Raw genomic sequence first — 25635 nt, 5'->3', positions numbered from 1 at the left:
CTGACACACTGACTGCAGCGCTTGAACAGCATCATCTTGCAGGATCTTAAACAGCTCAGCTGGAGAGATAAGAGGTCCCTTTAGACTCATCCACCCGCCCCCAGCAGCCCATGGGAATGCTCAGGTCTGTGTTAAGACAACCAGCAGGACATATTTGCAGGGACTGGAGAAGGGCGTCGCCTGCGGGCAGGCGTGGAGACTCGCGGTTCCTCCTGTAACGTCCGAGCTGGACCTCGCTGCTCCAGGAAGGGGTCTGGCCCCGATACTCAGAGTCACAGAGCTCACTCACCAAGCGAACTGGGAAATGAGGCTATTTCACATGTACCTCTCAGCACGTGAAATAAATGCATGAGCAGAACAGAGGCTAGACCAAGGACCCGAGAGACCAGGGCCCCAGCTGGGAGCCAGCGGGTGGCACCAGATGCGAACGCAGAGCGGCCGGAGTCGGGCCCGGGGCCGCGTGAGGGACAGCAGATCTGCTAAGCTGCCTGTTCCCACCCTTCTCCAGCCTGAGTTAAAAATCTATCAATTGAACAAGCAAGAGAGTCCCTGGAAATGAGACACAAAGACCCCTTTCTTTACCAAAGAGTCTTAGAAACATGAAAATTCCTCACTCACTGGTTTTACCTCTTCCATTCAGTCCGACAGGGGTGATTACGGCTTGGACCGTGTCCCCCCAAATCCACAGGCTGACGCCAGACTCCTGGGGCCTGAGGCTTGACCTTATTTGGAGAAGGCGTCCTTACAGGGGTGACCGAGTTAAAGTGAGGTCACTGAGGTGGCCCTGCTCCAAGGCAGCTGGTGTCCTTGCAGACCGGCTCGGGGGAAGGCCAAGGACTGCTGCAGGTCTCCAGCACTGGGGCCTGGCTCAGGGCCCCGCCACGGCCGCAGAAGGGGCCAGCCTTGACCCTGGGTGCGCGCCTCTGGGAGCGAGAGAAGGCTGCAGCCTAAGCCTTGCTTCTCCCCGTCACGGGGGCCTGTGAGGGCGGCCACAGGGGCTCACGGGGGTTCTGGGGCAGCTCTCCTGGGATGCTGGCTGAGCTCATGCAGCGCTCAAAACCTTGGCAGGAATCTCATCGGTTCTATAGCTGTAACTGATGACAGAACAGGTTCTAGTTCACGGCGGGGTAAGAGCCTTTTGGGAAAGTGTTTGAATCCCTGAAACCGCCTGTGTCCACGTTGGGCAGCAAGTGAAGCACACTGCCTGTGGGTTTTGGGTCAAGTTCTCAGGACCTGGGCAACCACGGCCAGCACGGACCCGCTCCCAAGCTCAGGCTCCGTGATGACCCTGTCACCACCGACATGCTCCCTAGGAGCCCCCTACCCCTGCACAGACAGCCTTGCGCTTTAATAAACAGTAATCCACACTCACGTTCAGGCCAGCACGGGCGGCTCCCTGGGGAGGAGCTGGGGGCAGACAGGAGCAGCTCTCCGGGACCCCAGCCTTCCCCGAGGTGCCAGTGTTTCTCTCGACGTCAGCGAGCCAAAGAGGCACCACAGTCACCAGGTTCCGTCCGCCAGAAGCTCAGTGGGGCCCATAGCGGCCCTGCCCCAGGCCCTGACCCCCGGGCAGCCTCAGGAGGCCCCAGCGTCCTCCAGACAAGTCACAGCGCTGATTCCACCTCCTCTGCCGGCGACACTTGGCCAGACCCGACTTCTCCAAGCTGAGCCCCGAGGGCCCGGTTGAGTCTGCAAACCGGACCTGGGATCCGACTCGTCTGTGACTGCCCAGCCCAGCAGGCCCATGCTGCCCACAGCCCTCCTGAGGCCCAGGCCACATGCAGCCCCCCGACCAGGCCTGCAGCCCGCAGCCTCGTAAGTGGACCGTGCAGGGCGGCCACTCCCAGAGCAGTGCATAACCAGCTTTATCATTTCTAATTAATTTAACTGCTGTTTTGGCCGCAATGGGGGCGGGCCTTCTCCAGCTGCAAGGAGTGGGGGCTCTCTCCGGTTTGGAGCTCAGGCTTCCCATGCGAGGGTGTCTCCTGCTGAGGGGCTCGGCTTCAGCAGCGGGGGCAAGGCTCTGCAGTCCTGCAGGAGAGCCCTTGGGCTTCAGCTGCTGAGCCGAAGTGGCCGTGGCTGTCTGCAGCATGTGGAATCGCCCCAAACCAGGGGTCAGCCCCGTGTGCCCGCCCTGGCAGCAGGATTCTGACCCTCTGGGCCACCAGGGCAGTCCCACAGCCAGCATTAACGCCTGTTTCCGTTTCCTCCGTCACAGAAAGGGTGAAAGTGTTTGCCGTTCATGATCAGAGGCGGTACATCCCGAGACCCCGCTCTGTCCCCCACAGCTCACCTCCTCCCTTTTTGAGACTGCGCTTCCTCAACCTTCCACTGATGCTCTTTGAAGATACAAACAAGAGCATGTGTCTACTTCCCTCCCTTTCTGGCAGAGAAGGCTGCTCGCTGAGAACACACTTTTCTTCAAAGGACAAACCTCAGAGCTCTGGACACGCCCCCACGTCCTTTCAGGGAGTGATCGCGACCTGTGCCCAGCACCCCCTCCTCCCTCCCCCCACTCCGAGCCGTCCTCAGCACTGCACCGACCCACCCGTCCCCACCGGCCCATCGGTCCCCACCGGCCCATCGGTCCCCACTGGCCCATTGGTTCTCCACTGACCCACCAGTCCCCATGGACCCATTGGTTCCCCACTGGCCCATCGTTTCCCACCGGCCCATCGGTCCCCACCGACCCACCGGCCCATTGGTTCTCCACTGACACACCAGTCCCCACTGACCCACCCGTCCCCACGGACCCATCGGTCCCCACTGGCCCCTCGGTTCCTACTGGCCCATCAGTCCCCACTGACCCATCGGTCCCCACTGGCCCATCGGTTCCCCACTGACCCATCGGTTTCCACTGGCCCATTGCTTCCCACTGACCCATCAGTCCCCACTGGCCCATCCCTTCATGACTGGTCCGTCACTTCCCAACAGGCTCAGAGACTCACATCGTCACTGATGTCTTCATAGAGCTGACTCTTAGAGGAGTTGCTGCTAGGCTGAAGGATAAACACGCGTCCTGCCTGCTGACATCTATGCACTTGCTAAGCGCCCATCAATCCACAAACACTCATGGGCCACATATCCCGTGTGCCATGGGAGCCCGGCCTCAGAATCTACCCAGTGTCTCGGTAGGTTTCTGCCCAATGTCTCAGGAGGCGGCCCTCGGGAGCCCGGTCTCAGAATCTGCTCAGTGTCTCGGTAGGTTTCTGCCCAATGTCTCAGGAGGCGGCCCTCAGGAGCCCGGTCTCAGAATCTGCCCAGTGTCTCAGGACGCGGCCCTCAGGAGCCCGGTCTCAGAATCTGCCCAGTGTCTCGGGAGGCGGCCCTCAGGAGCCCGGTCTCAGAATCTGCCCAATGTCTCAGGAGGCGGCCCTCGGGAGCCCGGTCTCAGAATCTGCCCAGTGTCTCGGTAGGTTTCTGCCCAGTGTCTCGGGAGGCGGCCCTCGGGAGCCCGGTCTCAGAATCTGCCCAGTGTCTCGGGAGGCGGCCCTCGGGGTCCAGACCTGGGCTCTGCCCCCAGAAGGATGCGGAGCCACGAGGGCCCCAGGAGCCTGAGGCTGACACGCGAGAGCCTGGGGACCAGGTGGCTGAGGGTGGCTGCACCATCCGGGCTGGGGGCAGGGACCCCCAGAGCCGGGAGAGGGCAGCACATGGGAGGAGAAGTCAGGGTGGCCTGTGGACCGTGGCGGCAGGCACACCCTCCGAGCACAGGTCCCCAGCCCCTGCACGGGTGCGCCCCTGGCCCTGGACACGGCAGCAGGATTCAGTGCGTGGCCTGGGGAAGCAGTTCCAAAGCTCCACCCTGTGTAGCCAAGCGTGTCCTCCTGGCCTTAGACGTCTCCCTGGACCAGATCTGTGTCAAGGACTCGCTGATTGCCCCAGAAGCGTGTCACCGATGGGTGCAGCAGGCGCCCACTCCCCTCTGCACCCAAATTACTCAAACTTAAAACCACAAAGGGGAGTCCCTGGTGGTCCAGTAGTTAGGACTCCAGCTTTTACTGTTGAGAAAACAGGTTTCATCCCTGGTCTGGGAGCTAAGCTCCCACAAGCCTTGCAGCACAGCCAAAAACATTCAAGTGAAATAGACAAACCAACAGAAACAGCAGTGAGGTCAGCGAAGCGAAAGCAGCGTCTGCTGGTGAAGTGCACGCAGGTTAGGGACAGAGCTGGGGCAGAGGCTGCAGGCAGACAAGCGCTGAGAAAGGCGGGCAAGGGCAGAAGGACTTGCGCCCGTCACGGGAGGCAGTCCTGCTGAAGGGGGGCTGGACACGCCGTCTCTGAGGGGACAGGGCCCACGCAGACAAGGGGCATTTCAGTGTCCCCTGCACCACGAGAAGGGCGGTCCCTCCCACGCGCCCAGGGCACACCTCTCAGCCCCACACCTGTTAAAGACCGCTTCACTTTCAGAGATGGAGCCGTCCCAAGCCGGGGAGTCCTGGCTACCCAGGCTCCGACCCTTGTCCCTCTCGCTGTGGCACAAGGTGACCCACGGCCAACCCTGAAGCAGACGGGCTCAGAGTCACAGAGGTCAAGGGTGTCCAGCCAGCAGGGCAAAAGGCCAGGCTCCAGGGTCTGCTTTTTCCTCCCCCCGCCGTGCAGATTTCTGCAAAACACAGAGAGCCTTGTCTGACATGGGAGCAGTGTCTGTCTGCAGGGAGAGCGCCGGTGTTTCTGGGGGACAAAGAGTCCTTGCAGGGTCAGCTGTGCAGATGGCGGGACAAGTCCAGGGCACTGGAGGACACGCGGGCCCTTCCCCAACAGAATCCACAGGGCCAGGGGGCACGGCCCCAGTGGAATCGTGCTCCCTGAGGGCTGGTGGTTCCCACCAGGAGGGCAGGTGTCGGAGTCTCCACTGACCGTCACCCAGAGGACAGCCCCCTGGAGCCCTCCCAGGGGTGGGCAATGTGCAGGCCCCTGGGGGTGACCAGGGCGGGTCCCTCCATCCCCAGGAAGAGCTCCAAGTTTCCCGCCGTGTCCGCTCTCCATCCAGAACCGCAGCTCCCAGGAAAAGGCCACGTGGGCAGGGGCGGGACATGCATGCCCGACGTGGCATGCTGAGCCCCATTTCTGTCGTCTCCCCATCCAGAATTTAAAGCTCAGGAAACAAGGGGCCCTCTCTCAGCTCACGGGCACAGAACTCGCTCGGGAAGCGGTGGGTTGGGGGGCTCCCTCAGCTCTGCTGATGGGTGCACAGCCTCCTGGAAGGACCCAGGACGGCTCCCAAGCCGCCACCATCTCCTGGCCGACAGGTCCTCCTGAGAGGCCTCCACCCGAGGACTCCAGGCTAACACAGGGCTCGGAGCTCCGACAAGACGGCAGCCCCTTCAGCAGAGAGAGGAACGCCAGCTCAGGGTCCTGAAGGAGAAAACCAATCAATTCGGCCAAGTTTGGTTCACCAGCTAATATCTATGAATAGAGAGCAAGGCAAAAAGCCACGGTTTTGTTCTGACAGAAACTTTTTAAAAACACTGAAAAAAATGATTCAAAGCACAGGACAGGACTACTTCAAAAGAAAACTGACTTCAGGCCCTGATTCACTCACAGGAAGGATGCGCGTAAACGCGCTTCTGCGGGGACTTCAGGCCCTGATTCACTCACCGGAAGGATGCGCGCAAACGCGCTTCTGTGGGTTGGCCTTAGCGTTCCAGCTGCTAGAAAGAGCAGCCAGGAGGAGCGGAGAGCGCTTCAGCAAACGGGGGGAGAGGAGAGCTCACAGCGTGGGGAGGACCCCGGTCTCCACCTGCCAGCCTGAGAGGACCACGGCGCAGCAATCGCGTCCCTCACCCGGAAAACATCACTGATCCTGACGACCTCGGGCGGTTCTAGAGATGCGGGCTCTGGGAGCAGCCCTCGGCAACTAAAAAAACAGTCCAGGAGTGGCTACTCCAGCTTTGCAACCTCCGCAGCCGCCCCGGAGCCAGCACCGAGCTCACTGTTCAGATCTGGACCAGCTCCATCATCAGACTTGCTTGTGCACTCAGCTGGTTGTGTCATTTGTTACAAATCTCCGTGGTGTCACCGTCACTGGGCCCCCAGTGAGCACTCGCAGGGACCTAACCCCTCCCCCAGACCAAGCTCCTCCGGCCCCGGGACGCGGGGAGGCCCCGGATGAAGGCGCACCGGCCGGGCTGAGGAAGCCACCTCCTTCTGGCAGAGCAGGGTCCCCTGCTGCCCCTTGCAGAGTCCGCGCCGGGCACTTCCACGGCCAGGCCCCACAGGACGGGTGTGCCTGACTGTCCCCCGAGAGGCCAAGCAGAAAGACGCTCGGGTGTAGGCGCACGTGGTCGCCATGGCGACCCCGCCACTCTGCCGTCCAGCCACAGAGCCGAGGCACACGCACACCTGCGTCCACGCACCAGGGTCTGCAACTACGACGTCGGGAAACATCACTCTTCTGTTTTCAACCATTTAAAAAGATGCAAGAGGCCTCCCTGGTGGCTCAGTGGTGAAGAGTCCACCTGCCAAGGCTGGAGACACGAGTTCAGTCCCTGGTCGGGAGAAGCCCGCGCGCCGCGCCTCCTGCGCCTGCGCTCCAGACTCTGGGAGCCGCAGACGCTGAAGCGCAGACACCCCGGACACCGCCATCCACAAGGGGAGTCGCCGTCGCAGCGAGAGGTCCGCACACCGCAACTAAAGACCCAGCACAGCCAAAAACAAATCAATTAATTTATTTTTTAAAATAAATGAAGGTTCACAGGACAGTGAAAGGGCCGGCCAGCCACGGGCGCGCGGTCTGGAGGGGGTGTGGTGACGGCCCAGGAGATGAACCGTCGGGGGCCTCACCGTCTGACCCGTTCTCAGGCCTCATGCAAACGCGAATCCTAACCACCGCCCGCCCTGCCTCACAGAGGAACAGAGCGCGTCTGCTGGTGCACGCGCGTCAGTCCTCTGGGTTTCGCCCAAGCTTCTCCCACGGCTGTTTAAAAATGAAATCAGCATTTCGCCTGTTTTCCAGACCCAAACTGGCCGGCGCCGTCTACCAGAGACTTCCCCAGGGCCGAGTCTGCGCGTCCCGGGAAGCCCCCCAGCAGGGTGAAGCCGAGGACAGCGTGTGGCCAGGGGAAGGGCCCCCCCGCCCGTCTCCCGGGCACATGGCGCGCCGGAGCAGCGGCCTGGACGACCGTGAAATCCGGGCTGCCCAGCTCAGCGAGTCAGAGCAAACACGGCGGCCCGACGTCCTCCTGATTAGCAACAGCCCAGCGAGCAGCGCGCACGCCGGTTCCCAGCAGAGCCGCGCCAGCTCCGCCCAGGCGTGGGAAGCGGGCTCCGCTCTGCCGCTCTGCCGGGCGGAGGGTCCTCCAGCCGCGAAAACAGGCGCGGGGGAGGCGTCTCCCCGCGGGAGGAGCTCGCCGTGGCGCCCTGCAGGGTCTCGGGCGTCTGCTCGGTCTCTGGAAGCCCGAGTCTGCGAGGCTGAAGACGCGGGGCTGGGTGCCGGCCTTGGGGCCCTCCTGGGCTGCTGGCGGGGCTGTGCGGTTTCAGCGCCTGAGGAGCCCCGTCCAGGGGCTCATCCAGGCCTCGCGTGGGAGGTGGGAGGAATCTGTGAGCGGGGACCACACGTGTCCACGGACACGCCTCTGACAGCCTCGGGGCCCCCAACAGCCAGGCTGAGGGGGTCCCCCGGTGTCCCAGTCTGGCAGCAGGCGGGGTCACTGCCCAGGGGAAGCACAGGCATCCAGGTCCGAATTTCCGCCCTGCTCTCTGCTGGACCAAGCCTTGACCTCTCCCATCCGCAGTTTGCTCATCACTGAGTAAGGGGACGGGGCCACACCGCTCCCGTGACAGTGGGACCAGCAGAGCGAGAGACTGGCTGTTGACGAGCTGGGGGGGGGGGGGGCCGGGGGAGGGGGTACAGCTCACAGAGGGATGCCTGCGGACAGGGATGGGCCACGCCTGCTGCACGTGGGGGGGCCTGCACCTCACACTCAGAGGAGAGGCGCAGAGAAGGGAGTTCACCGGCCTGAAACCACACAGCCCAACCAGGCAGCCCAGGAGGGCGTCAGGCCTCATCCTCCACGCTGACCCTGTGTCCCTAAGACCCTCCTTCCTGGCCCAGCCTGCCAGCCCCCAGCAATACAACCTGAAGCCATCAGAGTGTGTGTGTGCATGTGTGTGGAGAGAGGCTGAGACTGATCATTGCTAAGGGCAGACTTATTGTGGAGTGAGGCCGGCAGGTCCACAGTCTGCAGGCAGGCCAGGGGGCTGGACGCGCGGGGAAGGGCCACTGTCTGCCCCCAGGCCCAGCTGGCGTCTCTTCCCCCGAAGTCCTTCAGCTCTCGGGAGGAGGCCCCCCTGCACTGTGGAGGGCACTCCAGGTCTCCCAAAGGTCCTGACGTACGTATCCATCTCCTCTGAAAGCATTTTCACAGAAACCTCTAGGATAACACTTGACCCAGCATCTGGGAACTGTGTCCCAGGCATGATGGCCCGGAACACTGACCAGCACAGGCACCCGGGCGTGAGACGCAGCCTGCTGGCTACGACAAGCGTGACCCCTCACACACATGAACGGGTGAGGCTGTTCCTACAGAGGCAGCCAGATGCGCCTTTGAGTTCAGCAAAGTAAACAGATCCATCGTGTTATCCCGCCGGATGCTCACCCGACACTTGGCTGACCGGCAATCGGACAGTCACGGGCCCCAGCCCGGACCAGGCCTGGGAAGGGGATCTCTGGTTCCACCACACAGGCTGACCTTCGCCTGCTGTTGCAGTTAACACCACGGAGGAAACGGACCGAACACGGAATCAACAAATCCTGGCACCAAGCAGTTACCCTCCACCCAGAGCCTTCGGGAACATCTCACCCAGGCGGCTTCCTGCACACAAAGAACTTAAGTCTTCAGGAAACAGGACACGCAACCCCAGACAATTACTGAATGAGAACACACTTTAGGGAGCAAAGAGGTCATCTCATCAATCAGAAAATAGCACAGGACAACAGAAGTGTGGGGCTAAATAAACCCAAGAGGACTCAGAAGGGCTGGGTCTGCAGTGAGTCGTCGGGAAGGGCTCTGAGGGAGGGGCACCCAAGGGAGCCGTGTGCCGGACACAGAGGTCGGCCCTAGGCGAGGCGGTCCCTCCCGGAGCCTGGCTCCAGTCTCAGTCGGGGGCCTCCAGACTCACCCGGGGACCCTCCAGTCTCAGTCGGGGACCTCCAGACTCACCCGGGGACCTCCATTCTCACCTGAGGACCCTCCAGTCTCAGCCCGGGGACCCCCCAGCCTCAGGGGACCCTCCAGACTTACTCAGGGGACTGCCAGTCTCAGCCCGGGGACCTCCACTCTCACCCGGGTACCCTCCAGACTCACTCAGGGGACCTCCAGTCTCAGCCGGGGACCTCCAGTCCCAGCCCAGGGACCCTCTAGTCTCGCTCCAGGGACCACGATGCCAGCCTGACCCGCCGCGCTGGCCTCTCCTTGGCAGGAATGCTGGCCTAGCCCTCCCAGTGCACTGATGTTCAGACTTCTCACAGTCTCACAGTCCTTCTTAGTGAGAAATCGAGAAGCTTTAATGCAGCACCAACTGTATACAAAGAACTAGGTTATCTCAGCTCCAGGATCCTGAAAAGAACTGAGAAAATAATCACTCTGATCATTTCCTGTTGGGTTTCCTTCTCCCCAGACCTAGCTGGGCAAGGCCACCAGACACAGAGCTCTGAGAAACTGCAGAAAATGAGAACAGGGCTTCTCTCGGGCTAAGGAAAATAACGAGGAAGCCGGACTTTAAAGTCAGTGCATCCGAGCTTAGGAGGAAAGAGACCTGGGTCTAGGATCTCTTCCCTGGCTGTCTCCTTTCTATAACCTTCCGCTGGGCTTCCAATCCCACCCGTGAACCAGGGGCAGTCGGGGTGGAGAGGGGAAGGACCAGGGACAGATCTGCATTGAGATGGAGGAGCTGACTACAACATGGAGCGCGTCTCACAGCAGTGGGGTCTACTCAGCTCAGCACACGTGCCTGATACTCACCAAGGACACCAAAATGTTGGGGGGGGGAGGGACAAACAGACGGGCAGATGGACGGATGGATGGAGGGGTAGATGAGTGCATGGCTGGGTAAGAAAGGATGCGTGAATGGATGGGTGGATGGAAGGACAGATGGATGGAGGGGTAGATGAGTGCATGGCTGGGTAAGAAAGGATGCGTGAATGGATGGGTGGATGGACGGATGGACGGGCAGATGGGGCGACATAGGCACTGGCCTGGAAAATGACACAACGCGGTAACACGCACAAGAGAAAAACACTCAGGACTAACAACAGGCCCCTTGACGCCACGCCAGTGCAGACATCCCGCATGTCGGAATAAGCAGCAATGATGACCAACTGCACCCACTTCAACGGCTATTTTTAAAAGCTAAAGAGCTGCTCAGCTGGAATTTTAGAAATACCGTCCACTGCAGGAAGTGACAAGTCTAATCCAGGCTCTTCCCCTAAGGGAAGCTGCAACCAGGAAGGGAAGCATGAATTCAACCAGTGCTGTGAATAAGGCAAGCCGCGCTCCCAGGGGAACGCTCACTCTCCCGCGTCAGTCCTGTCTCTCTCTGCATAAAGGTTACTCCCCCCCAAGCGCTGTGCCCGGTCTCCCTTTTTCCTGCAAAAAGGGAAAATAGCAATCCAAACAGTGCCGAGGCAAAGTCTTCCCATCTCTTTCATTTGTTTAAAGTAACTCGGAGCTTTCATTCACATCCTTACTTCTCAACAAATACATCAGAGCTGTGCAGAAAAGGCATTTTAGGAAAGTGGGGAAGTGCAGGAACTCACACTCACAGAGGGCTTCCTGGTCCCAGAACCAGGGGGACACCCTCCACCTGCTGACTCACAAGTGGGCTGTAGGTGTCTCCTAGGCATTTGGGTTTGGCCCCTCGGAGAAAGCTGCCTGTGTAAAATGTATAGAAAACTAGCCTAGCAGCATCTCCTGTCTGCATCACACGTGTCTGCTCCAATTAAACGCAGGGCCCACGGTAGCTGGCCAACCCTGCGCGAGCCCCAGTATCCCAGCTCCCTCCCAAGAACTCCTCAGGCACAGTCACCTTCCTGTCTGTAGGGAAAAGAACACAGATGTGACCAGAACAATAGCTCTCACGGCAGAGCATCCACCGTGCAGGCCGTGTCGGGAGATGCAGGTGCATCCCCTTCTCCACGCCCAGGACGCCCGGGCTGGTGTGGACCTGCCTTCCAGAGAGCGCGTGCGCAAAGCTCGGATAAGAGCCCGCAGGGTCGGGCCACGCCCACAGGCCACGCCCCCAACTATGCCCTGCAGGCCACGCCCACATGCCACGCCCCTGAAGACTGCGCCCTGCGGGCCACACCCCACAGATCACGCCCACAGGCCACCGCCCCAGGCCACATCCTACAAGGCCACAGGGCTAGCCGAGCTGTCCCTGCCCCCCGGCGAGTGTCTGTCCCCCCATGGCTCTTAAAAACCATGGCTCTTCTAGCTGCCTCTCCCCGCCCAGGAGACCAAACCGAAGGCAGCTGTGTCCACGTCCACGCCTGCAACAGCTCCACCCTGAAGGGTCCTCCTGGCCTGTCTCAGAGAAGAACTAAATTTAGCGACTCTGAACTTAATGGAACCTCAACGGCAAGATACTTTCTCCCTTGAGGGTCAGGCGGAGACTGCAGGAGTCCTGCCCTACGGCCTGTTCCTAACCTGCCACGTAAGCCCTGACACCCTGACCCCTAGGAGGGCCTGGGGGCGCGAGGGGGACTTTGACGGGGGCAGCAGGTCCCCAGGCCTTGAGGGCACAGTGCCTCCGCCTGGAGCATGGAGGGCACCGTGTGCCCGTCGTCCCCAGACTCCCGCCTTGAGAAGGCCCCACTTGCTGACGCCCACCTGTGTGCCCCCTGTCCTCGAGCAACTGTCGTCCGGGAGCCCAGAGGCGAGGCATGTGAGCGAGTGTCCTTTTCAGGGCCTATCTGGTGCCACACTGCTTGCATTTTCATGCCCTTTGTTGGTGGCTCTGCTGTTTAAAACCTCCCCTGTCATAGTGCTGAAGGGCATCTGGTCGCGGAGAAACGCCACGTGGGGGATGCCCCCCCGCAGGCACGAGCTGTGTGCTCTGTCCTGAGCCCCATCCGCACTGATGAGTCAACAACAGATGCTCAACAGGCGTCTGGAAAAGGAAGCTCAGGGAACCACGGATCCAGTGGTGGCCACGCTGTGGCCCGGGCCTGGCTGGACGCTGACCCTGCATCTGCTGGGGCAAGGTTTCCCGGTGGCGAGCGCTCACAAGAATGACCAGAATCAGCCTGACACTCTCCCTGCTCCTCCCTCCCCACAGCTCAGGGCCCTGAGGTGACCAGCAGCCCAGCAGGAACGCCCAACCTTGGGCCAGAGACCTCAGACCCCGCAGGAGACGGGCCGCAGCTGGGGCAGCTGAGACCCAGCGTGAGGCAGGGAGCCCAGGGAAGGGCGCGGCTCTGGGGATGTGCTGAGACCAAAGCCTCCGGAGAGAGAGCCAGTGACGGTCGTCAGAGCAGGGCTACGAGCGAGGAGACATGCGTGTGCACACCGCGTCCCCAAGGTCAGTGTGAGAGGCATCCTGGAGACCCCGCCCCCCGCCGGTCGCCACAGGCACCTGCTCCCTCCGCAGACACACGCTCGGCCTGGCCTAAGCTTGTTGGTTCAGTGGGAGGTGAGCCGTGGTGCAAACAGGGGACACCTGTCCTCACGGAAACATGTACTGTGTCCAGGGAGGAGCTGGAGCAGGAGCAGCCCACAACACGCGGACCTGTCGCTGACTCAGACCAAGCAGCTTACACGCGGGCCCCGAAGTCAGCAGGGAGATAACCCACGAGGCCTGCGGATTACACACGTGCCCCAGAGTCAGCAGCTTACACACGGGCCCCGAAGTCAGCAGGTTACACGCGTGCCCCAGAGTCAGCAGGGAGATAACCCACGAGGCCTGCAGATTACACACGTGCCCCAGAGTCAGCAGCTTACACACAGGCCCCGAAGTCAGCAGGTTACACGCGTGCCCCAGAGTCAGCAGGGAGATAACCCACGAGGCCTGCAGATTACACGCGTGCCCCAGAGTCAGCAGATTACACACGGGCCCCGAAGTCAGCAGGGAGATAACCCACGAGGCCTGCGGATTACACACGTGCCCCAGAGTCAGCAGCTTACACACGTGCCCCAGAGTCAGCAGGGAGATAACCCATGAGGCCTGCAGATTACACGCGTGCCCCAGAGTCAGCAGATTACACACGTGCCCCGAAGTCAGCAGGGAGATAACCCACGAGGCCTGCAGATTACACGCGTGCCCCAGAGTCAGCAGATTACACATGGGCCCCGAAGTCAGCAGGTTACACGCGTGCCCCAGAGTCAGCAGGGAGATAACCCACGAGGCCTGCGGATTACACACGTGCCCCAGAGTCAGCAGCCTACACGCGTGCCCCGAAGTCAGCAGGGAGATAACCCATGAGGCCCGCGGATTACACACGTGCCCCAGAGTCAGCAGGTTACACGTGTGCCCCAGAGTCAGCAGGCAGGTAACCCACAAGGCGCACGGAGGCCTTCTGAGGTAGGTGTGCAACAGCAGAAGAGTGGAAACAAAGAAATGACCCGCAGAAAGAATTTGGTTCAATGAAGTCGGCAATTCCAAAAATAAACACTGAGTGCCATTAACAAACGGCGCAGGCCTCTGATTACTGCAGGCACAGGGCCGCCCCATGCAGTGGGCGTGGAGAGCTGGACACAGAGCCCCATCTGATGTCGGCAGACAGGTGGCCGGTAGGTGGGGGAGCAGATACGGAGACTGATACGTAGCCGGACAGATGACAACATGCAGACGGAGGGACGGACAGAACTGCCGGCGTGGACAGACGCACAGATGGCAGGTGACCCACGAGACGGACGGACAGAGCTGCCGGCGTGGACAGATGCACAGACGGCCCCGCGGCTTCCTGCCCGGGTGCACTCTCACGACTGCTTGTGTATCTGAAGGGAGCCCAACAGGCTGACACTCTCCTCGAATAATAGAAAGGTGAGTCACTTATTTTGGTGTTTCTGTCTGTATGTTCACATTTTTCTACCATGAACACATATAGCTCACATAAAAATATTTAAAAGCGCCTAGTAAAGGAAAGTCCATGGGGTTGCGAAGAGTCAGACACGACTGAGCGGCTTCCCTTTCACTTTTCACTTTCATGCACTGGAGAAGGAAATGGCAACCCACTCCAGTGTTCTTGCCTGGTGAATCCCAGGGATGGGGGAGCCTGGTGGACTGCCGTCTATGGGGTCGCACAGAGTCGGACACGACGGAAGCGACTCAGCAGCAGCGGCGGCAGGGAAGGAAAGGTGAACAGGAGTGGGGTCGCACAGAGTCAGACACGACGGAGGCGACTCAGCAGCGGCAGCGGCAGCGGCAGCGGCAGATGTGAAGGAAAGGTGAACAGGAGGTGAGGGCAGCATTCACAGCTCTTGCTGTCGCCTCCTGGGGAGACAGGGTACCCCCAACCGGCCGGTAACTGCTGTGCCTCCGGCCAACCTCCACCCGCAAGGACAGCAGGCCCTGAGAGAAGGCAGCCAGCAAGCTCCCAAGGACCCTGGCCGTTCGCACACGGCTGTCGAGCAGGAGGGGTGCCTCCGGGCAGAGGGCAGGGTGCACCCACGGGCACCGTCAGGCTGGCGCCCGGTGGCGGGAGATGCTGCTGGCATCCTGGGCAAGAACCTCAGAAACAGGGCTGATTCCTGGAGCCCAGACGCAGAGGACCCACCCTGAGGATGGGGGATCCCCCATTTGCACCCGTCAGCCCCTATACCGCCTCTCCCGTCGCCCCGGAACTCCCCAGGACCCACACCAACCCGCTGCCTCATCCTGGGAGGAAACCCTGGGTCCAGCACTTGGCTTCCAAGCAATCCAGCCAGGATCTATGGGTCACAGCGCTGAGGCTGTTCACCGCCTGCCACGATGATTACACGGGGTAACTCAGAGATGTACAAAACCTTTGTCAGAAGGAGATTCAAGCTTTTAACCACCTGATGCAAAGATCTGACTCACTGGAAAAGACCTTGATGCTGGCAGTTTGAGGGCAGGAGGAGAAGGAGGTGATGGAGGATGGGATGGTGGGAAGGCATCACCGACTCAGTGAACATGAATTTAAGCAGACTCTGGGAGATGGTGAAGGACAGGGAAGCTAGGGTGCTGTAACCCGTGGGGTCACAGAATCGGACAGGACTGAACAACCACCACCTCGATTAACCCGTGATGGTGTCCACTGCAGCCCACAGAGGGGTCTAAGCCAAGGGGGACAGGGCAGGAAGCATTGGACGACTGAGGGCACGGACAGCAGCCTCTCTGTTCCCCAAGTGAGGGAGCCAGGGGCCCCCGTGAGGCATGGCGCCCGGAGAGGAGAACGCAGCGAGGGCAGCGGCCAGAAGCCGCCGTCCAGCCTGGGCTCCAGGGAAGCGGGAGGTGCCCCAGAGACTGGGTCTTCCTGGGCACAGAGGCCCCGAGCAGCAGCCCCAGAGCGTGCGCACCAGGCGCGGAGGGCACCCAGTGCCCGCCAGGCAACCAGGATGAGTCCCAAGGGCAGCCGAAGCCCTGGCCCCTCACCGTCATCGCCCTCTTGCCCCGGCCACCCCTGTCCCCTGGCTCAGCCTAGAGCCACAGATTCAGGGTGGACAGGCCTGGGTCCTGGGTCGCTGGTAGAGTGCTGCTGCCTTAAAGGGCCAGACAGGAAAGGCGTTGCTGTGTCCCAGCCATGCGAGTCTGCCTTTCTAGCCAGAGGGGTGGTGGGCACCCCAGGCCACTGTCCACGGGCGGGTTCTGCAGAGCTGGGCTGGAGCTGAGACCCCAGCGAGAGGCCTCGTGAGGGAGGCAGGACCTGCGCTGGTTTAATCCCCCAAGATCCTGCACCTGCTCATCGCCCCCGGGCTGCAGGCCCCGCCCAGCATGACAGCACCCACAGGCAGACGGGGACAGCAGGGCTGAGTGAGCCTCAGTTTTATAAACTCTAGACTCGGGCTTGTGAGTGCGTTATCTGATTACTTGCTTTGTAAGACACGGGTGCGGAAAAATTTAATGAATGTTTTTATAAAATTACAAAAACAATGAGGACTTCTGAAGAAGGCGGGCAAATAGGGCCCAGACTTACTCTGCCTGAAACAGCCAAAAAGCTGACCAAATACATGAAACAGCTACCGTCAAGATCCTGTACGTCGGTCAGCAATGGACAGGGTCCCGCCGGAGTAAACTCAGGAGGCGAGCCCAGAACCGCCCCACGCCGCTGCCCGAGAGAGGAGGCGCGCCACGCCTGGGGAGAGCCCAGCCTCCAGGACACTGAGGCCCAGGGACAGACACCGGGAACCCGGGGCTTCAAGCGTGAGGACGATGAAACCAGAGAAGAGGGCAGCAAAAGGAGGACAGAAAATCAGAGAATCCCAAAAGAAAAATCAGAGAATCCAAAAGCTGGGTTTTGGCAAAGATCAATGAAACTGAAAAGCCTCTAGGCAGACTGATCAGGAAAAAAGCACTTCTGACTTTGGGAGCGAGAGACCTGATCCCCACAGACCCTCGGTGTTGAGAGGATGACGAGGGCCAACCCTCCCGTGTGACGTGCCCAAGCTCCCTGCTCCCCAGGCTCACTGGGGAAGGAACGGCCCTGACAGGCCTGTGTTTACTGAAGAATCTGAAGTCACGGTTTAAAACCCTCCCACAAAGCCACGGCGAGCGCAGCCGGGGGCTTCCCTGGGAAGCAGGACCAGACGTTTAAGCACTGCTAAGCCCCTCTACTCACACGAGCTCTCCCCAGAGCCTGACGGGAGGCGGTGCCCTGCACTCCCTCTGTGATATGCAAACCAGACAAAGACATTCCAGGAAAGGAAAACAAAGCCCGAGTCCCTGGTGAACAGACGCAGGCGTGTGGGGGGGGGGGGGGGGACGGGACGCGGGGGGCGCTGAGGCTCGTTGTCCCGATTGTGGCTACGGCTGCAGAGCGCCGATCGCAGGCTCCCCGGGTGTGCACCCCCAGCACGAGCGGCTGCTTTCCTGTGGCCGGATCTCCAGGAGGCTCTTCCCTTTCCAAGTGAAAACCCACCCAGACAGCGGTCAGAAAGGGGGCCATCATCACTGGCTAAGCTCCTACCGCTGGCCTGACCAGTGAGCCAGAGGCCTGTGTGCCGCCGAGCTCCAGAGGCTCCCACCATCCCCGCCCCAGCCTGGTCCCGGCTTCCCCAAGGCTGAGCATCCAGACGCCACCCCTCTCCTAACGGAGCTGGTCACCCAGCGGCCACCGGACTGGGACAAGCCCCCATCAACACAGGCGCCTGAAGGACACCGGGCAAGGGCAAGGGGAGCCTGGGGACAGTGTCCACCCAGGGTCTGTGGGGAAAGTTCTTCCGGTCGGTGTCTCCTCCTCCCTACCCCTGAGGGAGCTGAAAAGCAAAGGGGAAAAGGCAACAGTGTCCAGAACAGAGGAACTAATCAAATCTGCAGGGTTAGCCGACCCTGTGTCCGAGCCAGGGAGGGGATCCGAGAATTAAGTCCTGAAACAACTGACACAGGCTTACCTAAACTTCCTGCCGGTTCTGATTCAGTCACGGGAGTAACTGCTGGGCTGAGCCGTCTCTGGGCTTCCCTGAATTGTCTGCAGACAGGTGGCATCTGATCAAGAGGGACAAGCGTGATTCCTGTCTTTCCACATTAACTCCAAATAAGGAAAGATTAAATTAAATAAAATTAAATATCGAAAGGCAGAGACACCACTTTGCCAACAAAGGTTCATCCAGTCAAGGCTATGGTTTTTCCAGTAGTCATGTATGCATATGAGAGTTGGCCTATAGAGAAAGCTGAGCGCTGAACAATTGTTTTCAAACTGTGGCATTGGAAAAGACTCGAGAATCCCTTGGACTGCAAGGAGATCCAACCAGTCCATCCTAAAGGAGATCAGTCCTGGGTGTTCACTGGAAGGACTGATCCTGAAGCTGAAACTCCAATACTTTGGCCACCTGATGTGAATATCCATCTCCCTGGAAAAGACCTTGATGCTGGGAAAGACTGAAGGCAGGAGGAGAAGGGGTGACAGAGGATGAGATGGTTGGATGGCATCACCGACTCGATGGACTTGAATCTGAGTAAACTCCGGGAGCTGGTGATGGACAGGGAAGCCTGGCGTGCTGCAGTCCATGGGGCTGCAAAGACTCAGACACAACTGAGCAACTGAACAACAGTAAAAACAAAACAAAACAAAAAAAACCATGAATCCCTGACTTACGAACTTAGGTCGGAAGTTAGCGATGATGCTGTTTTACACACCAAAAGCATTCTCTCACCCACTGACAGGCGACACGTGGTATGCAGTTACCAGTTCAAGTCCAAGGAGGAATCCCAGGGAGCAGTCAGCCCGCAGAGACACACTAAATACGTGGGAAGCCCAGAGCGACTGCCTAAGCGTCAGCTCCACGGCTGTCCCACTGCTTTCAGCTGGAATTCACCCCGAACCGCACACTCTTGTGCACTCCAAAGGACACGTCACTGTCACGATTGAGATGCTCGTTAAGCCTGGACGCTGAGCTGGGAGATCTGACACGCCGGGCGCCGGAGGCCCCAGCACCTCCCCAGGAGCACGCAGGGAACGGCGGGGACCCGGCCCAGCCGGAGCTGGGGGCGACCCGCTAGCCCTGCCCAGGGCCGCGGCCCCCAGGCCTTCACCACGGCATCCACGGCAGCGTCCTCCTGTGGCCCGCGCCCCGGAAGAGCCTGTCTGGCCAGTGGGAATCGGCACATGGGCGAGGACCTTCCAACTCTCACCCAGTTTTCCGACCTGATGAGAAGCTGCTCCAGAGACAGGGATCCTGTGTTTGTTCGGCTGACACTCGAGTTTGTCACCTGGAATGTGTGCGCGGAGGCTCTGTGCAGCTAGCTGCCTCTTGAACAAGGGGCCTGCGTTCCCCAGGCAGGGACCCGCCCCCCTCCAGCCCTGGCTTTGCTGGGCGGCGCAGAGCCTTCCTGGGCCCCCGCCTGCCACCTCGGGGGTCCGGGGGGCACACACACACGTGTTGGCACAGTCCCCAGGGCCCTGCTTGTGAGCGAGGCTCGTCCCCTTCACTGAGGCCTTCAGGGAGGAGGCCAGGGTGTCGCCAGGCAGAGAGGCTGAGTCACAGGACGAAGCGGGGGGCCCGGGAGGGCAGGGGGCAGAAGGAGCCACGAGTCCTGGCGTCTGGAACCTGGATGAGGCCAGAGCTGCCTCTGGTTCCAGGGTCAGCCGCCTGTGTGGTGTTGTCTTTTTACAACTATTTCCTGACTCATTAATGACACGAAGGAGGGGGGCTTCCTACGGCCTGCCTGCTGCAGCTTCCCAGGGCGCATCTGCCAAAGCCAAGCTGTGTCCCAACCGAGCAGGGACCCAGGTCCTGCTCCCGAGCAGCGGTGTCTTGGGCCCCCTGGAAGCTTCCTCAGTGCCTGAGATCTCCCCTCTGCCCACAGCGGGCTGGAGCTGAGGGCTCTAGATACCGCAGGGGTGTCAGTGGTGGGAGGAGGTACTTGGTCCACCACCATTTTGGAAAAATAAACCACCAGCATGCATGTACTTAAAAAATGTTCCTATGGTGCTTTTGAAATGCATTTGAGCTGTATTAATAAAAGCTTTGACTTCATCCCAGCAGGCTGTCTAAAGCAGAAATCTGTTTCAGGTGAGCCTCAGGCTACAGTCAAGGTCCTGGCTGGCATGGGTGTCCTGCAGAGATCACGGCCCTGGTCACGGCTGACTGGGTCCATCACTCACCCCCCTGGGGAGGAGAGGCCAGCCCGGCCAGGGCCAAGTGCATCCCCAGGTCAGCAGAGAGAGAGGGAGCTCCCCAAGCCCCAGGAAGACAGGAGACGGGGCAGGTGATCAGTTCCCTGCTGGAGACCCCAGGCCCCTGCTGACCTGACGGGACCCCTCTCCCTCCCTCCTGCCACCTGTTGGCAGAGGCAGAGACCTCAGCGCCCTGCACAGAGGAGCTCGTGAGAAGCTGGGTTCTCCCGTCAGCCAGGTTCAGTGCAGGGCCAACAGGAAGGCAGGGGCCCGACCCATACCAGGGCCCCAGCAGTACCTTCTCCAAGTGTGTAGAAGGCTCAGACCACGGGTGCGCCCAGTCTCCTGCAGTCCCCCTGGCCAGGCGCACCTGAGCGGTCAGCCTCATTACAGGGCCACGGGGCCTCCCTCCCTGGTGCCCTCGTGGACGAGGGACCCTGCAAGGTGGGGGCTGCAACGCGGCTCGGGCCCAGAGGCCTTCAGAAGCGGGTGGAAGTGGGGCCAGCTGTTTGGCTAGTAGCCTGACCCTGGGGAGGCGCTCTTGCCAGCCCCCTGCCTGCTGTGGGCCAGGCTGCACTCCCCTGGGCCGCCCAGCCCACGTCCCCAGGCCCCCTCCAACACCAGGGCTTCCTGTCACGTGGACGGTGGCTTTGGAGTGGCCTGGGCTATGGGAGGGGGTGATTCCCATGGCCTCACAAAGGAGGCAACAAGAACAGATCAGAAGGGGGTGAGGCGCAGAGGGTGACGCGTGAGGCAGCAGGCATAGAAGGAGACCCCCCAAGGCCCGGGCCGAGGGGAGGACAGAGCGGGCAGAGTGAGGACGCCACCGCGCGTTTCACCGCCAGCTCTTCAATCCCCACCATGGTGAGCTTCTACTGCCGTGCTGAGCAGAGTGAAACACTCAAACGTTAAACACTTAATTCTACAACAGTCGAGCTAAGCGTATGACCCCTGCTGAAGGGCTCCGAAATGCTGCAGCGCCAGACTGCAGGGAGTCCAGAGGGCGGGGTGGCCAGGACCCTGCTTCTAAGGTTCCAGGTCAAACTAGGATCACATGCTTTGGACCAGGGCCTGCTCTCAGACCAGGATTTCTAAGCCCCAACCACGAAGCAGAACGATCCTCTCTCGGGCCCCATGTGGGCACACCCCTGAGACACCATGATGGGGGGACAAGTCTGATGCTCCTGGTGATTCTCAGTCAGTCTTTCCCGGGGGCCGAGGGGACGGGGGAGAGGGGAGAGTCCTGAAAGCCGAGGGATAAGTGAGGGTTGGACCGGCCAACGGACTCTGGGGCCAAAGTCTCGCCTACCCTCACACCCTGTCAGTCCCCAGTCGCTCCTGGACCTTACTCTGGATGGGGAAGAACAGCAGCTGCCGGAGGGCAGAGCCCGGCAGAGGAGCCCAGAGTGCGCGCAGGCTACCTCTGCACGGGCGGAGCCGGTCACCGCGGCGCAACGAGCAGCCCCCCAGGAAGGCTCCAGACTGGACCCCAGACCCCACAGCAACACCGCTCCCCAGCGGGCCTTCCCGCCGCCGTCTCCCGCCTGGCTCGCAGTCCCTGACCCCCAGCGGAACCCTTCACGGAGGACTCAGCTCTCCCGCATCCCAGGTCTACACTGGCACGGATGGGAGCCTCCTCCCCAGGTGCCTGTGTCTACACAGCTGTAAGACAGGTGTGTGTTCACACCACAATTCTCCAGGCTGGAATACTAGAGTGGCTAGCCTATCCCTTCTCCAGGGTATCTTCCCAACCCAGGGATAAAACCTGGGTCTCCCACATTGCGGGTAAATTCTTTACCAGCTGAGCCACAAGGGAAGCCCAATTTAGGATTTCCTGGTGGCTCAGACAGTAGAGTCTGCCTGCAATGCAGAAGACCAGGGTTCAATCCCTGGGTCAGGAAGATGGAAAGAACTGACACCTCACTCCAGTACTCACTCCTGGAAAACCGCATGGACGGAGGAGCCTGGTGGGCTACGTCCACGGGGTGGCAGAGAGCCGGACACGACTGAGCGACTTCACTTTCACACCACCAACAACCCTGGGGGCTCGCAGGGGCCCGGCAAGCTCAGCACCCCCGCCTGCTCACAGAGCCCGCCAGGCCACGAGAGGTGGTTTCTCGGCATCTCTGGGCACAGGAACAAGCAGGGCTTCTGAATTCTCGCCAGTGTCACCCACTGCTGCCCGCCCTGCCCACCCTCGGCTGCTTCATGAGACTCCGGGAGGTTCTGTGGGGAGCCTCACCGCCCGCAGGGCGCTGCTGGGCCCATTCTGGCTCTACCACAGTCATCTTTTAAAATACTGTCTTTTTAAAAAAGCAATTAAGGCGTGAGGGCAAAGCCATGCGTTTGACATGTGGTCCATGTATTTGACTCTGGCGGGACGTGAAGAACGGCTTCAGGGTCCGCGTTTTTCCCACTGACTCACCGAAGAGTTAAATCTCGGCCTCCAGAAACCCCTCAGTCGGCCTGTGGGGACGCCTCCTACGCGCCGGCCCCGTCCCCCGAGGGCGGCCGGGGAAGCAGCCGGGGAGAGGGCTTCCAGGGCCGGGGGTGAGTCCCACCGCGGACCCCGAGGAAGGGCCGGCAGGCGGGCGACCACGAGGAGAGTCCGCCTGCTTGGTCTTAAAAGAACATTGGCCGCCCACTTGCTGAATAGCTCACCCCAAACTCTACACCTTTTGCAGGCGCCTCGGCGGTGCCAGGAGCACTCGGGCTCGGAGAGGAGTGGAAACTATTTTTGGCATCCAGAAGGGCGGCTGCGGGCCGCCGAGCGCAGTCGGCGCCTGGATCGCGGACTGCCTTTTCGGAGTTTGAAACTCTAATCAGGGGCGGCAGGGCGGGCGGGATCCCCAGGGGAGCGCGGGGGTGGGCGCGCGGTGCCAAGTGGAGCGCCGGGTCCCAGTGGCCCCGCCGCGGCGCCCCAGCTGGAGACGAGGGCGGGGACGGGCCCCGCGCGCACACCCGCTCGGAACTCGGCTCCGCCCGCGCCTTCCCGCACTCGGAGCGCGCCCCTCCCGGAACGCGGCGCAGGGGAGCCCGAGAGAGCCGTGCGCCCACCGGGGCCCGGGCCGGAGGCTCTCTGCGCCCCGCCGGACGCGGGTCAGAGAGGGGGCGCCAGGAGGGCCTCCCGGAGCCGGGACGGGGGTACGGCGGCCCGGGCAGGAGGGGGAAGCGCCGAGGCGGAGGAGAGGGGGAGGGGAAAGGAACGCGGGCGAGGGGGGCGCCGGGCTCCGGGCGCAGGGGGCCCGAGCGGGGCTGGGGAGGAGCGGGCGAGCATCAGGGCCGGCGGGGCTGGGGGCTTTCCCCGGCGGCCCCGACGACTCCCCCGGCCCGCCGGGACTCCGAGCTCCAAACAAAGGCGGCTCCGGAGGCGGCGCGCTCTGCGCTCAGGTCCGCCCCCCGTCCGGCCACGGAGGACAAAGGCCCCGCCGCACGATCCCCGGCCGCCCGGCGCGCCCAGGTTCCCGGGGCCCTGCCCCCGGCGCCCCGCGCCCCGCGGCACTCACAGGATAGAGGTCTGCGGCGCCACGGCGGGCACGGCCTCCAGCAGCAGATGCATGCAGCGCACCGTGGTGCGGAAGCACAGGCAGCGGCTGGGACACCCGTTGCTCGGCCTGGGGGCGACCTCGGCCAGCGCCCCCCAGCACGAGCACAGAACGAGTGCCAGCAGGCAGGGGCGCGCGGCGCGCACGGCCATGACCCACGGCGCGCGGGGCGCTTGGGCGCGCGGACCGACTGCGAAGGCCCGGCGCGTCCACCGCCGGCTCCGGACTGCGCCCGCCCGCCGCCCAGGCGCGGCCCACGTCCCAGCTGTGCGCCGGGGGCGGGGGGCGCCAGCTGTGCACATGCGCGCGGCTCCGCCCTTCCCGCCCCCACCTCCCCGAGGGCCGGGGCGGGGCGAGGACCTCCCGCCCGGAGCGCGGCGGCCGGGCGGCCCCGGCTGCGAAGGACAGGTTGGGCCCCCGGGGTCCAGTCCCAGGTCCGCGTCTGGGGCCTCGCCTAGCGGCCGTTGCCACACGTGTGCAATAGAAGCTTTTGTTGTTTCAGAAAACACTCTTAGAGGACTTCGCAAGTTCCAGGCAGGATTCCAAGCGCTTTCTCTCTCTCTCCCCTCTCTGCCTTTCTCTCGCCCCCTGCCTCCACCGCGTCTCTCTCCGTCTCTCTGTTTCTGTCTGGCTGTCTCTCCGAGACCTGCCTCCAGACAAGCCGCTGGGGATCAGAGCCAGGGGTCGGGCTCCCTGCCTGGGCCCACGAGGCCTGTTAAGCGCCCGCACCTCCTCGCATGTCCGCCTCCGCGCCAGCCCCAGCCCTGTCCTGAGGACCCCAGGACAGGGTGAGAAGCCTAGAAGACGTTTGGGTAGAGGTCTGTGTGCAGGGTTGGCCCAGGTGGACGCTCACTGTCCTTTAGTTTCCTCCCTTGTGGCCACGGGTGGAGGAACCCACTGGGCCTCCCCAGAGGGCCTTGCTGGAGCCCCCAGAAGACACAGCAGGGGCCTTGGGCCAAGCCACTCTTTTCTAACACTTGACTCCTGAGGGTCCAGTTACAGCTGAAGAGGTCCAGTCCACGGTCACCACGGTCACCACGTCCCAGCGTCGGAGAGGAGCCTGGATCTGTTCCGACCCCCACTGTCTCGTGGCCGGTCTGACCACTGGCAGAGAGGTGGTCTCCCCAGGCTGCTGTGGGGATGGGGTGGCGGACGCTTGCCTGTGTCAGCAGACTGCCGCGCCTCCGTGGTCCCCAGGGCCTGGCTCTGGGGGAGCTGAGCTGGGGGCTGGCCCGGCTCCCCCGAAGCTGGCGTGCTGGAACCACTGGGAGCAGCCTTCCCAGTCTCCAGGGGCTCGGACACGCCAGCCAGGCGGCCTGCGTGCTCACAGTCACGAGTCCCCCAGGGCTTCACACTCCTTCCCAAACGCTGTCTGATTGCCCTGCACGAATTTCAAACTTAGGTCAGAAATCCCAAACCTCGCTGTCCCTGTTTTCTTCTGAATCTCTGATGAGATCCTCTAAAATGTTTCATCAGACCCTCCAGCCCAGCAGTCGCCCCTGAGGGCCTCAGCCACTGGTGTGAGTTGAAAATCCCCGTGGATTCCAGTTGTTCCTGTGTGTGGGTCAATTTCTGCTCTTCGTCCTCCTTACCAATAACCACCAGCAGTCCCGGCCCTGCCCCTTGCCCTGGACCCCCGCTAGGACCCCACCTGGGCCTGCTGGCCCCCTCCCTGCCGTGGGCAGAGAATGTGCTGCCGCTTTGACCCTGCCGCCGCTCCCCAAGCCAAAAGTCTCCAGGCCCCTTAGGTTTCAGTGGGTGAAGGCTGCTTCCCAACCATCCCGGGGAGCAGGCGTCCGCAGCAGCACACGTCCTCTGCCTCTCCGTCCGGTTACCACCACTGTGGCTCATACGTGTCCATCAGGCTGGGCTGTCGCCCCCAGTGGTTTGATCAAACATGAGTCCAAGTGTTGTGCTGAAGGTGTTTTGTAGATGAGTTTGACAGTGGTGAGCCTGGGCAAAGAGGAGCTCCCTCCGTGATGTGGGGAGCCTCATCCACTCAGCTGAAGGTCTTTAGAAACCACTGGGGTTTCCTGGAGAAGAGATTGTGCCTCACGGCCTCAGCATCCGCTGCCCCTGAGTTCCCAGCCTCCTGGCCTGCCTCTGAAACGTGCTGCAGCAGTGCCCATGCTGCAGGAGGGGTTCTGTGAACTCTACCCTCACCGGTCCGCCCCTGCAGTCTTCCCTCCCAGCCTCCCCTCCTCCCAGTTCAGCAGGGACACTTACCTACTGGGCTCTCTGCTTCTGCACCTCCTGGGCCGTGTGTCCCGCGTCCGCCCTCTAGAGGCCCAGGGAGGCCTCACACCTCGGGGATCTTGCCTTTCTCCCGGTTCACTGTGGCCATCAAAGCCTCCT

At 61.7% G+C, this 25635-nt stretch overlaps 1 protein-coding gene across 2 annotated transcripts in view; it reads right to left on the bottom strand.

The window, feature by feature from the left end:
- The window catches only part of PXDN (peroxidasin), a 66295-nt gene extending 42863 nt beyond the window's left edge, over window positions 1-23432 (bottom strand). For both annotated transcript variants that reach the window (XR_011145016.1, XM_068974749.1), the window contains exon 1: window positions 23242-23432. Coding sequence is in view for 1 of the 2 variants with exons in the window: in XM_068974749.1 (XP_068830850.1) it covers window positions 23242-23432 (191 nt within the window). In the remaining variant the exon portion in view is untranslated. The remainder of the gene's footprint in view (window positions 1-23241) is intronic.
- Between the last annotated feature and the right edge of the window lie 2203 nt (window positions 23433-25635).

Source organism: Capricornis sumatraensis, chromosome 6 (assembly GCF_032405125.1).
Source record: "Capricornis sumatraensis isolate serow.1 chromosome 6, serow.2, whole genome shotgun sequence".
NCBI classification, from domain to species: Eukaryota; Metazoa; Chordata; class Mammalia; order Artiodactyla; family Bovidae; genus Capricornis; species Capricornis sumatraensis.
This window is presented reverse-complemented; position numbering and strand designations above follow the sequence as displayed.